Source organism: Argentina silus (genome assembly GCF_951799395.1).
Source record: "Argentina silus genome assembly, chromosome: 17".
NCBI lineage: Eukaryota > Metazoa > Chordata > Actinopteri > Argentiniformes > Argentinidae > Argentina > Argentina silus.
Genome location: NC_139671.1, coordinates 1,515,248 through 1,527,851, shown reverse-complemented (window position 1 = coordinate 1,527,851; position 12,604 = coordinate 1,515,248). Strand labels below are relative to the sequence as shown.

The 12,604-nt window shown below is 52.4% G+C and overlaps 1 protein-coding gene across 1 annotated transcript in view; it reads right to left on the bottom strand.

Annotated features, from left to right (window-relative positions):
• Positions 1-12,604, bottom strand: part of LOC310817985 (afadin-like) — a gene marked incomplete at its 5' end in the record, with an annotated part of 51,232 nt that overhangs the window by 7,355 nt on the left and 31,273 nt on the right. Inside the window, 9 exons of the mRNA XM_083688743.1 lie at positions 1,694-1,828; positions 5,543-5,722; positions 6,476-7,645; positions 7,916-8,065; positions 8,266-8,354; positions 8,589-8,786; positions 10,109-10,227; positions 11,933-12,006; positions 12,370-12,435. Coding sequence (XP_083544869.1) covers positions 1,694-1,828; positions 5,543-5,722; positions 6,476-7,645; positions 7,916-8,065; positions 8,266-8,354; positions 8,589-8,786; positions 10,109-10,227; positions 11,933-12,006; positions 12,370-12,435 — 2,181 coding nt within the window. The remainder of the gene's footprint in view (positions 1-1,693; positions 1,829-5,542; positions 5,723-6,475; positions 7,646-7,915; positions 8,066-8,265; positions 8,355-8,588; positions 8,787-10,108; positions 10,228-11,932; positions 12,007-12,369; positions 12,436-12,604) is intronic.

Below are 12,604 nucleotides of genomic sequence, written 5' to 3'. Positions count from 1 at the left end.
TGTGGTTTGGGGCCTGACTACAGTCAGAGATGTGATAGGGTGATGTGGTTTGGGGCCTGACTACAGTCAGAGATGCGATAGGGTTGAGGGCTTTGATGGTTACTCTCTGGAAGAGTACCAGCTAGTAACAGAGAGACGCTGGCTGGCTGGTTGGCTGACTGGTTTACTGACTGGTTGACTGGCTGGTTGGCTGACTGGCTGGCTCTGGCTTCTCTACTCAGACCCCAGGGTTGGAGTGTGTGTGGTGGGTGGGGGTGGAGGAGGGGGTATGCATGATGAGAGGGTGGAGGGCAGATGGTGTGTGTGTGTGTGTGTGTGTGTGTGTGTGTGTGTGTGTGTGTGACCACAGCAAGGGTGGGATAGGGACATTCCAACAGCGGTCCAAAGCAATGCTGGGTGGAATGAAAAGATGGCTTCCCAACAAACTCCGTAAAATAAAACCTGACATTGACAACAATAACAACAACAATAACAACAACAACATCATGTGACTCCCATGCTTTAGGGAGGGGGGGAGGGGGGGGCATAACATACATAACACCAAGGGAGGGGGGGGGGGGCGATGTGACAACATGCACTTGGACATCATCATCATCATCATCATCATCATCATCGTCGTCATCTCCGGGCGTCAGATTAACAGTGGTCTGACTGAGGGTGACATCACCATGGCAACAACACAACTGAATGGGTCCCACAGTGAGATGATTATGGGATGTCGGTACATCACACACACAGACGGGGGTAGGGGGGCAACAGCCAGACCACTGGTAATAACACCCAGATTGCACACACACACACACCCAAACACACACCTGTGTCAACTCTGAACACGCTACACACATACAACACGCGTGGCTGGCCTCTCCCCCACCACACACACGACAACACGCACTGTTAATATAAGACTAACTTCCTGCATGTAGTCAGAACCTATGTTCTGGAATATTCTGTTCTATTCCATGTTCTATATTCTATTCTATGTTCTAGAGTGTGTATTCTAGAATGTGTAATGTGTAAATATATTCTATGTCCTAGAGTGTGTAATTATTCTAGAATGTGTGAGTGTTGTCATTCTGCTGGTGGGCTGTTTGGACTGGAGCAGGCAGCAGACCAGACTGGCTACCTAGCGCCTGTTAGCAGAGGTAAACGCCACTTAGCTGTGTCTCCACCCCGGAGGTAACTCTGTAATTACAGCCCGGCTAAGGCTGTCTGATCCACGTCTCACAGAGAGACACTGCTTTAGGAGCCTGCTGGCGCTGCTTTCATCAGGCCTGGCTGGCAACGACATCAAACGCCACGGAAACCCTCACTCCCTACAGCCCAGCAACACTGCAGGCCGACGCACTGTACAAAGACCGCTACAGCAAGCAGCTGGATTCCATTTCCGGGCCGTCGATTACCAAACAAATCTCCCTCGTTCTGACCGAAACTCGCACTACCCACTCATTCAGGAGCGCCGCGTTCAACGGCAGTGTGTTTCTGGAAGGAAACAGTTCAGAGTTCAGAACATCCTGAGCCATTCTCTGTCGTTGTTAACCAGACTTTAACCGGCTGGGGGGGGGGGGGTGTACTATGGTCCCAGCCAGAGGGGGTGGGGTACTATGGTTCCCAGCCAGAGGGGGGGGGGTACTACGGTCCCAGCCAGAGGGGGTGGGTACTACGGTCCCAGCCGGGGAACCTTCTACGGTACCTTCTCGTCGGTCTCCCTCCGGGCCCTCTCCTCCTCCCTCCAGCGCCTCTCCTCCTCCTGCTTCGCCCGGTCCTCCGCCTCGCGCTTCCGGATCTCCTCCAGCTGCTGCTTACGCCTGCGCTCCTCATCCTGCAACTACACACACACACACACACACACACACACACACACACACACACGTATACATGCGCACACACACACACATACGCACACACGCACACACACACACGAACAAGATGTTTAGCACCACACATAGGACCTAGAAACTCCCTCCTGAACACATGCTGGGAGTTCCTGCTTAAACACCAACGTGTGAAACATGCTTCTATTGACGCCCAACTGCAACGTGTGAAATGTGTTTTCATAGTCCAAACCCGGGCTAACTCAGGGCTCAGATCTGGATCTAGAACCAGACTAAACCCGGGCTAACTCAGGGCTCAGATCTGGATCTAGAACCAGACTAAACCCGGGCCTGTGACCTAACAAGGCCCTGCTGTGTAGAGTAGTAGTGGCAGCTCTGGTCTCTAGACAACAACAGAAGGCCTGTATGTAATGTGTGGTGCTCTGTGCTCTGAGGGGACTAGAAGGCCTGTATGTAGATGTGGTGCTCTGTGCTCTGAGGGGACTAGAAGGCCTGTATGTAGATGTGGTGCTCTGTGGTCTGAGGGGACTAGGGTTATTATGGTCTGTTTCCTCTCTTCCACAGGGCTGCTGTGGTCAGACAGACAGACAGACAGACAGGCATTGGAGGGACAGACAGCTGGACATGCAGATGAAGGAGCAGGAGAATGTTGTGCACCAACCACCAACCAACCAGCCAGCCAGAGGCCTGGTGGTCATTTACACCCCAACACAACACTAGAAGTCAAACACCATAGAAACACACACACACACACAGTGATCAACACATGGACTGATGGACAGATGGAGAACTCCTTCTCCACGCTGAGAACACACACACAGAGCAGAGGAGAGCCACGCGGAGCCATGCCATGCAGGCTGAGCAGTGAGCAACAGCGTTCTCACACACACACACACGCACTCAGGAACACGCACACACACACACACACAGGAACACGCACACACACACACACACTCAGGAACACGCACGCACACACACGCACACATACTCAGGAACACGCACGCACACACACACACACGGCTGGATGAGTGGAGCGGATGTATGAATGGACACACACCACGGCACCATGATGAGCCCCACATGCGAGTAGCGTCTGCTGAGGTGGGGGGATCCTGAACCATGCATGGACCCCCCCCCCACCAAGCTTCACCTCTCCCTGCACTGAAACAACAGCTGGAGCTTAACTTTTTATGCCATTTTATTTTTATTTATTTATTTAGAGTTATATTTTATTATTCAGAGTTATTGGGATCCTCATTGTTGTTTACCATGGGTCTGTGATGAGGCGATGTGGGTTATTATCTTTACTGAGCCTCGACCAATGACGTTGTCTGGCTCTCTGGCCTTGACCAATGACATTGCCTGGCTGTCTGGCCTTGACCAATGACGTTTCCTGGCTGTCTGGCCTTGACCAATGACGTTGTCTGGCCTGTCTGGCCTTGACCAATGACGTTGCCTGGCTGTCTGGCATTGGGTTTCCCAGAGGTTAGACCAGGAGAGGCTGGTGGAGGTAGAAATCGGACGGGCTCATTGTAATGCATGGAAACTGGAATGAGAAGTGTTTGATACCATTCCTCATTCCGATCCATGCTTTACAATGAGCCAGTCCTCCGATTTCTACCTCCGCCAGCCTCCCCTGGATTAGACACTACGTTCCAACGTTCCACACTAGCGTACTACTTCGTGTGCATGGTCAGGCCAATATATCACTTCACACTAAGTAGTGTGCAAGTACACACATTGGGACACTTCCTATCAGCAGCAGCAGTGTTCCAGAGGGGACAGATGGACAGGCCCCACAGCCAATCAGCATCCAGGATGGGCGTCTCGTGACTGGCTACTTTCAGGCCCAACATGAACCAAATCCCCTCCAAACAACAACCGCCCGCCCCCTCACACACACACATGACGAGAGCAGAGCCCCCCAGGCCAGATGAGAGGGGGAGGGGTCGAGAATGAACGAACGAACGAACAGGAAACAGGAAACACAGGTGGAGCCCAGACAGGAAGAGGAAGTGGAGGAGGAGGAAGTAAAAGAAGTCTAGAACGTACCAAGTCTAGAACAGAGATTGCTGGGACAGCAGTCTGCTGCTGGAGAAGACAAGAAGAAACCAAATAGAGGGGAAGAAACCGAGGAGGAGGAGGAGGAAGAGGAAGAGGAGGAGAGTGGGAGGAAGAGGAGAGAGGGAGGAGGAGTGGGAGGAAGAGGAGGAGAGGGAGACAGAGGGGGAGGAAGAAGAGTAAATAAAAAAGGAGGGAGGAGGAGGGAGGGAAGAAGAGAATGAATAAAGAGTAAATTAAAAAAGGAGGGAGGGAAGAGAAGATAAAAGTGAAAACATTTCTGGGGGTTTGAGAGGGAGTCAGTCAGTGAAGCGGTCCCTGTGACATTCCTCTCCAGTATGGATCTGATCAACACTGCCCTCTCATTGGCTGGCTCGCTGGCATGGCTGGGACTGGGACTTTCCACATGGCCCCCTAACCCCCCCCCCCCACCCACTCTCCCTTTTAAAGACAGTCAGTCAGTCCCCCCCCCTCTTTAAGACAGACAGGCAGCCAAGGGCTATGACCCTCCCTGAGAGAGATGCCTCATACTGTAGCTATGATTGGTTGCTACAATAAGACCACTTCCTGGATGCATTGTCTGGGCAGACGGAGGCATGGAGACGCTGTCGTAGGACTCCCTAATGAGCGGTTACAGTACGCACGTAGGGCGGGCCTCGCTGGCTTGTATTAGTGAGACGGAAACATCTGGAATAAAATAATACGTTCTTCATCTCTCTCAGGGAACTTCAGGAGATCTCCAGTGACGTTTGAGGTATTTTATTTGATTTTGATAGAACTTCTCTTTCTAAAAAAATAAAAATATGTTTTTTTTTTTTTTTTTTTGCCTAATCCAGGATAACCAATCACCAATCAGGGATTCCCAAAATGGCATCATGTTGTTGAGCGAAATGAACCAATCACGACCGGCCAATACTACGGTATGTTTCCATGGCGATGTGCCACAAGCACTGCGGCGGTGCTTGGCCCCCCGGACATCCTGCCCCCACCCCCCTTTCATCTCAGCAGCCAATCAGGAACCAGCAGCTCAGCTTAGCATGGCGAAGCAATGACGTAAGCATGTTGGCAGGTGCACAGAGCAGCAGCATTCCTAACGGAGTTCCTCAGGGGGGAATTCCAACCACATCCTATCCTTAACTGCCTGTAAAGTAGTGTTCCATTTCCGGTCTTCCCGGTTTTCCCACTGTACGACAACTTCCTCTGTCTCACCCTTCCTTCAGCAACTTAAAGAACACCTGGTCCCAGATCTGTGCTTTTGAGAACTCCTTCGTCTATCGTTAAAACTTGGTCAAACACGTACAGGTCTGTGACCAGGCTATCGCTACAACTATGGGTTTCTAATGGGTCTAGCTCCTTCTGAGTCAAATGTTCATAGATATCAGATCGTTAATAACGGGTGTCCTGTAAGAACGTTTAATGCAGTCCAGAGAGGAGGCACTAGCTAACTTTCTCTACTTCACCATGTCCTCCTACTGTCCGATCCTAACACAGTCTTCTCTCCTACAGCCTCTACCCCCCCCCCCCCCACACACATAGCCTTACTGTCCACTCTACCATTGGTCTAGTCTGCTGTCCCCCTCTCCACTAACCCCACTAACCCCCACGCTCCCCTCCCCCCAGCCCTACACCCCCTCCCCTCTCCTCACCCGTGCTCTCTTCTCCGCCTCCAGTCTCTGCATGATCATCATGGTGTCCACATCCTCGTCGTCCTCCTCCTCCTCGTCCTCGTCACTCTGCTTGGACTCCTGCAGCCTCTTCTGGAACTGCCACTCCAGCATCAGCTTCCTGAGACGGTCGCTTTCCTCTGCCGTGCGCTCGGGCTTGGACTGAAACAACAAGACTGTGTTAGCTGGCTGAACTAAAGCACAGGAGTTTGAACCCTCCACTTCTGAGTCCAGTTTGTCAGAACATCTACTCCAGGTCAGACCGAGCCTGTGTCATCTTAACTCACCAACTGCCAAAGAATTCCGGAACGCTCACCACCCAGAGTGCCAAGTGTTCTATGTGGTGTTTACCTAGCAACAACACTTTGATTGGCTACACAATGAAGCATCATAATTGATGCATTGTTGGTGAATAAAGTCACCCATGGCACTCCAGAATGTGGACAGTTTGGGCGACCTTATTTCACCCTCGGCTCTAATCCAGTTAACTCTGTTTAGACTCTGTTCCCCCTTCGTTTGTTTACATATTTCAGCCAAACATCATGTAATCACCTAAACATAAACACCATGGTTACAGCAGACGATGTGGTTTCATAGGGACTAGGTTCTAACTGTCTGGAAGTTCCATCCCACAGCAGAGAGGGACGGAATCTGATGAGAGGAGCTGAATACCTCACGACACAGGGAGGTCCATATGGATCTAGACTGAATGTTCTGGAGAAACCAACCCCAGGATTAATAACTATGCAAACACCTGATCATTTTTAAACCTAACCCTAAACCTGCAAATACCAGGCCATTCCTAACCCTAAACCTGCAAATACCAGGCCATTCCTAACCCTAAACCTGCAAATACCAGGTCATTCCTAACCCTAAACCTCTAGATAAAGTGCGACCCTGACAGGTGTACCCTACCTGGAGGTCCTGTATCTCCTTGTCCAGAAGGTCCACGATGTGCAGCTGCTGCTGCTTCTCCAGCTTCTCCCTGGCGTCCCTCTTCCAGGGGTCGGGGGACAGGCTGTCACTGGACGACAGCTCCTCCTTGCTGATGGTGATGTACTGGAGGTCCCGCCTCTCGATGGTCCTCGGCTGCTGCTGGGGGAGGAGCTCCCGGATCACCGTGTCGTGGGAGGGCGGGGCCGGGGGCGGGGCCCGAGGCAGGGTGGACAGCTTCTCAGGCCTGGGGGGGAGGGGTTGCTGCTGGGGCTGGGGGGGCAGGTAGGGCTGGGGTTGTGGGGGGAGGTAAGGTTGAGGCTGAGGGGGGAGGTAGGGTTGAGGTTGGGGGGGCAGGTAGGGCTGGGGCTGGGGGGGCATCATGGCCATGGGGGGCAGGGCTGGGGGAGGGGGCTGGCTGTTGTGGGGGGCAGGCATGCCGGAGCCGGAGGAGGTGGAGGGGTTGCGTATCTGGCCCAGCTTCCTCTCCTGCTCCCTCCTCTTCCTCTCCCTCTCGTCCTCCAGCCGGGCCTTCTCCTTCTCGTACCAGCGCTGCTGCTCCTCCCGCTTCTTCCGGTCCGCTGCCGCCTGCTGCTGCTGCTGCTGTTGCCCTGACGACGGAGGCGGGGGCAGGGGGAGGTCCGGCTGGGGCTCAAACTCCTGGTAGTGGGACGGGGGAGGTGGGGGCGGGGGAGGCGGGAGGTCGGTGCGGCTGGGCTGGGGGGCCGCGGGGCCCGGCCCTGGGGCGTTGGGAGTCTTCCAGCGGCCCGGGCCACTCTTGTGGTTCCCGGGGGTCTTGCTGGAGGAGCCGGAGGAGTAGTTGAGGTGCTCCTGGCTGGAGGTGGACGACTCCACGGAGGAGGACACCTGGTGGTGGTTCCCCCAGTGTTCTCCACTGCCTCCCCGGGCGTAGTCAGCCTCCCTCTGCTGGTACTCTGCCTCTCTCTGGTACTCTGCTTCCCTCTGGTACTCTGCCTCCCTCTGGTACTCTGCTTCCCTCTGGTACTCTGCCTCTCTCTGGTACTCTGCCTCCCTCTGGTACTCGGCCTCCCGCTGGTGTTGGAGGTGGACCAGGTCTTCTGGGCGAAGAGCCCCAGGTGGGGGGTACCCCCCCGGGAGATCACACAGCTCCTCCTGAGAATGGGCCACACGCTAAGGGAGGGAGGGAGGGAGGGAGGGAAGGAGAGAGGGAGAGAGAGATGGTCAGAGAGAGAGAGAGAGAGAGTACACAGATAAAGCTGTCAGAAACACTCATTTCAAGAGGTCATAGCATCATAGCATAGCTACATTCATGATTCGTTTGAGAATGACAACAAACAAACAAGGCCTTCCACAGCGTTATCCCTAAGCTGTATATCTATGAGGAGCTATCCAGTAGTCCATCATTAGCTGTGAGGAGAGTCTCCCGTCCTGGTGACACACCTGCATGGACATGCTGTTGTTGTGGTGGTCATCCAGGGCACCAGGGGGCGCCCTATCCTGGGAGCGCGAGGCCGGGATGGTGAAGTACTCCCTGGGGTAGGTCTGGGTGGGGATGGGGTAGGCCTCTGGGCGCGGGGGGGAGGGCTCCTCCTAGGGGGGAGGGGAGAGGGGGCGAGGTTATTCAAGGACACTTTATTTGGAAGGAGCGTTATGTTTGGTTTAGAGACGTTTAAGTCCAGTATGGCAAACCCCACGTTAATAACTCAGCCAGAGTAAACCTCCTCTCGGAGAAGACAGCCTACTGTCACAATCCTCTCTGGGGTGTTGTTGACGTTGCCGTGGTTACTCACATCAGCACACAGGTTGCCCGTGGAGACAGAGGTGATCTTGCCGGGTCCCCCGGGGTAGATGGCCTTGCCCCCCGGACTCTGGCTCTGGTCTGGAGGACACACACACACACACACACACACACAGTCAGGAACTGAACACATGACTGGATTTGACATTATTAACTCAATCTTCATCTAACCAGGTGAGTGCAAAAAATAACCACAGTCCAACAATTGATTTGAATTGATTGCATGGCGAATAAAGCATTGTTCAGTTTTTAAAGCACATCCCACCCCACCCTACGGACACCTATTCTGGGGGGGGGGGGTGTCAGTCTACTCACTGGCCACGTTGGGGCTGGAACGGTGGTCGGCGCGGTTCTTCAGCAGCCTCTCCTCCCCGCTCATCTTCTTTGGCTCCGGGTAGCTCTCCCAGCCTCCCTGGGGGCTCTCTGGAGACCCGTTCTGCTGGCCAGAGTTGTTGTACAGCTCAAAGCCCTCGCTCTTTGGTCTCATCTTACCATTCTTGTCACGCCCAGCAGCTGCCAGGAGGGAGGGAGGGAGGGAGAGATGAAAGAAAGGTTGGAGGGAGAGAGATGGAGGAAGGGAGAGATGAAAGAAAGGTTTGAGGGAGAGAGGGGGAGGGAGGGAGAGTAATGGAGGAAGGGAGAGATGGAAGAAAGGTTGGAGGGAGAGAGAAGGGGAGAGAGATGGAGGAAGGGAGAGATGGTGGGAGGGAGAGATGGAGAGATGGTAGGGTTAATTACACAGTTACAGCCTACTGTTCATGTAAAACCATAGAAATAGAATGAATAGAACAGACATTTCCATCCAAGTGGACATTCACTACACTGGGTGGACTCTCTCTGACTATCTCTGTGTCAGTCCACACACACACACACACACACACACACACTTTCTCTATAAACTACAACACTCTCAGTCTCTCTCTCTCTATAAACTACAACAGTCTGTCTCTCTCTCTATAAACTACAACAGTCTGTCTCTCTCTCTATAAACTACAACAGTCTCTGTGTCTCTCTCTATAAACTACAACAGTCTGTCTCTCTCTCTATAAACTACAACAGTCTCTGTGTCTCTCTCTATAAACTACAACAGTCTCAGTCTGTCTCTCTATAAACTACAACAGTCTCTCCTTCTCTCTCTATAAACTACAACAGTCTCAGTCTCTCTCTCTATGAACTACAACAGTCTCAGTCTCAGACACCACAAAGGGAAGGATGAGACTGGATGTGAAAAAAGCTAAACAAAAGCAGCCTTGGCTTCTGACATCAGAATGGAATGTGCAGCTCTGATGTAGACTCCAGTTTTATCATCTGTGACTGGGGAGGGAGGGGAGGGAAGGGAGGGGAGGGGAGGGGAGGGGAGAGAGGGGAGGGGAGGGAAGGGAGGGGAGGGAAGGGAGGGGAGGGGAGGGGAGGGGAGAGAGGGAGAACCAGAGCCGACCACAAACCTTCATTATCTACTTAGTCACGCTAGTGGCCTGGGCTTGGCCTGGGTGGCACCCCTGTTAACCCTTCCCTGGCTGGTGAACTGCTGGAGGGATGAGGGAGGACATTGTCTGGCCAGCAGACGCTTGTCACAGTACAGGCATGCGGCGGAGGGGAGGGACAGGAAGGACCTTCTCAACCAGAGAAAAACAGACTCAACCACGAACCTCACCCTGACCTTAACCTCTGACCTTAACCCCAGTCCCTTGAATAAGGATAGAACGCTCATATATGATCCAGTATGGTGTCAGATATGGATTGAGAACAGAGGGGGTTTCTGGACAGGGCCAACGTGTGTATCAGAGTGATTGCGTGTGTGCGTGTGCGTGTGTGTGTGTGTGTGTGTGTCGTACCCCGGGGCATCATGGGAGAAGGCTGGTTGAGGAGGGTGGCGAGGCCGTGGAAGATAGCGCCCTGCTTAGCCACCTCCAGCGTTACCACGGCGCCCGTACGGGTCATCAGCTCTGCCGCCCTGAGGAGAGGAGAAGAAGAAGAAGAATAAGAATATTAAATCCAATAAACAAACACATTACAAACGCCATTAAACGTGGTCTGTAAACATAACCCACTGTGTTGGATCACATGCTGTGTTAAAGGTGATGTCATGTGATTCTGTGCTCGTTTGAAGGGAGACTGAAGACAAAACTTCCCAGACGGGATTCAATAAAGCTAAATGGGTTAGGGAACGGAATGCACAAAATGAAATATGACTTTCTGTTTTTAACATGGCAGCACCCAAGGCTGGAGTTAATAGGCTTTCTGCTGGCAGGGAACTCCTACAGAAGGATCAGGAACGGTTTTCAACATTCCCCATGTGCAAGAGTTCATTTCACAACAGGAACAAACTGTCTGTTTGGAACTCGAGAAGCTGTGGTTGACTTATTGGAGTGCGTGCTCGCGCACACACACACACACACAAACAACTCTCTCTCACTCACACACACACACTCTCTCTAACACACACACACACACACTCACACACACACTCTCTAACACACACACTCTCTCTCTAACACACACACACACACTCTCTAACACACACACTCTCTCTCTAACACACACACACTCTCTCTCTAACACACACACACTCTCTCTCTAACACACACACACACTCTCTAACACACACACACACACTCTCTAACACACACACACACTCTCTAACACACACACACACACACACACACCTCAAAGCAACCAACAAATCCCACATTTGGAGCAGATCCTCTCGTCAGTTTAAGAGACGTTGTAAAAAGGTAATGAGGCATATGTTTTTAATTCCGTGTGACTATTACAGTTTGACATCTAATCTTTAATGAACTAAAGTTCAGTTCCCGCTGCTGTTCAGTATTAGATCAGAAAACTGTCTCCACTGTGTTGGCCTTGGAGACTAAGCGGAGCCTTGTATATAACACACACACACACACACACACACACGGCAAGGTTGAAGCCTACGTGTTGGTCTGAAAGGGGAGACAGGATTAATCTTCAAGTGAACCAAGGAGAAGCCATTCATCACCACAGCTCATATCTAACACACACACACACACACACACACACCATCCGACATAACCCACATACCAGAGGTCAGGCTAACATAGATCAGCCTGGACTTGTTTGAGGTGACTGAGCTCTCACATTCCTCTCACCACTGCTTCATAGAAGGTACTGAAGCAGCTCTGTGCATCACCTCAGCCCTGATGAGCCCCATCCCTGTCTAGGAGATCTGTGCATCACCTCAGCCCTGATGAGCCCCATCCCTGTCTAGGAGATCTGTGCATCACCTCAGCCCTGATGAGCCCCATCCCTGTCTAGGAGATCTGTCACCTCAGCCCTGATGAGCCCCATCCCTGTCTAGGAGATCTGTGCATCACCTCAGCCGTGATGAGCCCCATCCCTGTCTAGGAGATCTGTGCATCACCTCAGCCCTGATGAGCCCCATCCCTGTCTAGGAGATCTGTGCATCACCTCAGCCGTGATGAGCCCCATCCCTGTCTAGGAGATCTGTCATTCTCCAGAGCATTCCGAAAAATGCAAGCAGAACGTTTTGTACCGTACTTCGTCCTAATCCAGTTTCTGTACACAAGGACCAATTAGTGAGGTAGGGAGTAACCCAGGGCAGGAGGGAGAGGGAGGGAGAGAGAGAGTGTGTGTGTGTCAGGTCGGTTCTGGAGACATACCTCTCCTGTGAGAGTCCAACCAGGCTCCGCCCATCCACACTGAGCAGCTGGTCTCCTGCAGCCAGACGCCCATCCTAGAGAGAGAGAGAGGGAGGGGGGGGGGGAGAGAGACAGGGGGAGAGAGAGAGGCAGAGAGAGAGAGGGAGAGGGAGAGAGACAGAGGATAAGAGAGATTGTATTGTACCAGCCCTCATTGTCCTTCATTGTTCTGAGACTCTCAATGAGATCATTATGTACATTCCTGTTTGTGTGTGTGTGTGTGTGTGTGTGATTATGTACAGGTGTGTGTGTGTGTGTGAGATTGTGTACAGGTGTGTGTGTGTGTGATTATGTACAGGTGTGTGTGTGTGATTATGTACAGGTGTGTGTGTGTGTGTGTGATTATGTACAGTATGTAGTCATTGTGTACAGGAGGATGAGGTCATGATGTAACTCACCACATCGGCTGCTCCACCTTTGACCACGGACTTGATGTAGATACCCAGCTTGTCCTGGCCCGCACCCTGCACACACACACACACACACACACACACAGAGAGAGAGAGCGAGAGGGAGGTTTATTACAGAGACTACTACATACATTCACTACTGCATTATTACAGAGCTCAGAAAGAAGATGACATAGGTTGCGTTCCAAATGTATCCCACTCCTGTACACACACACACACACAC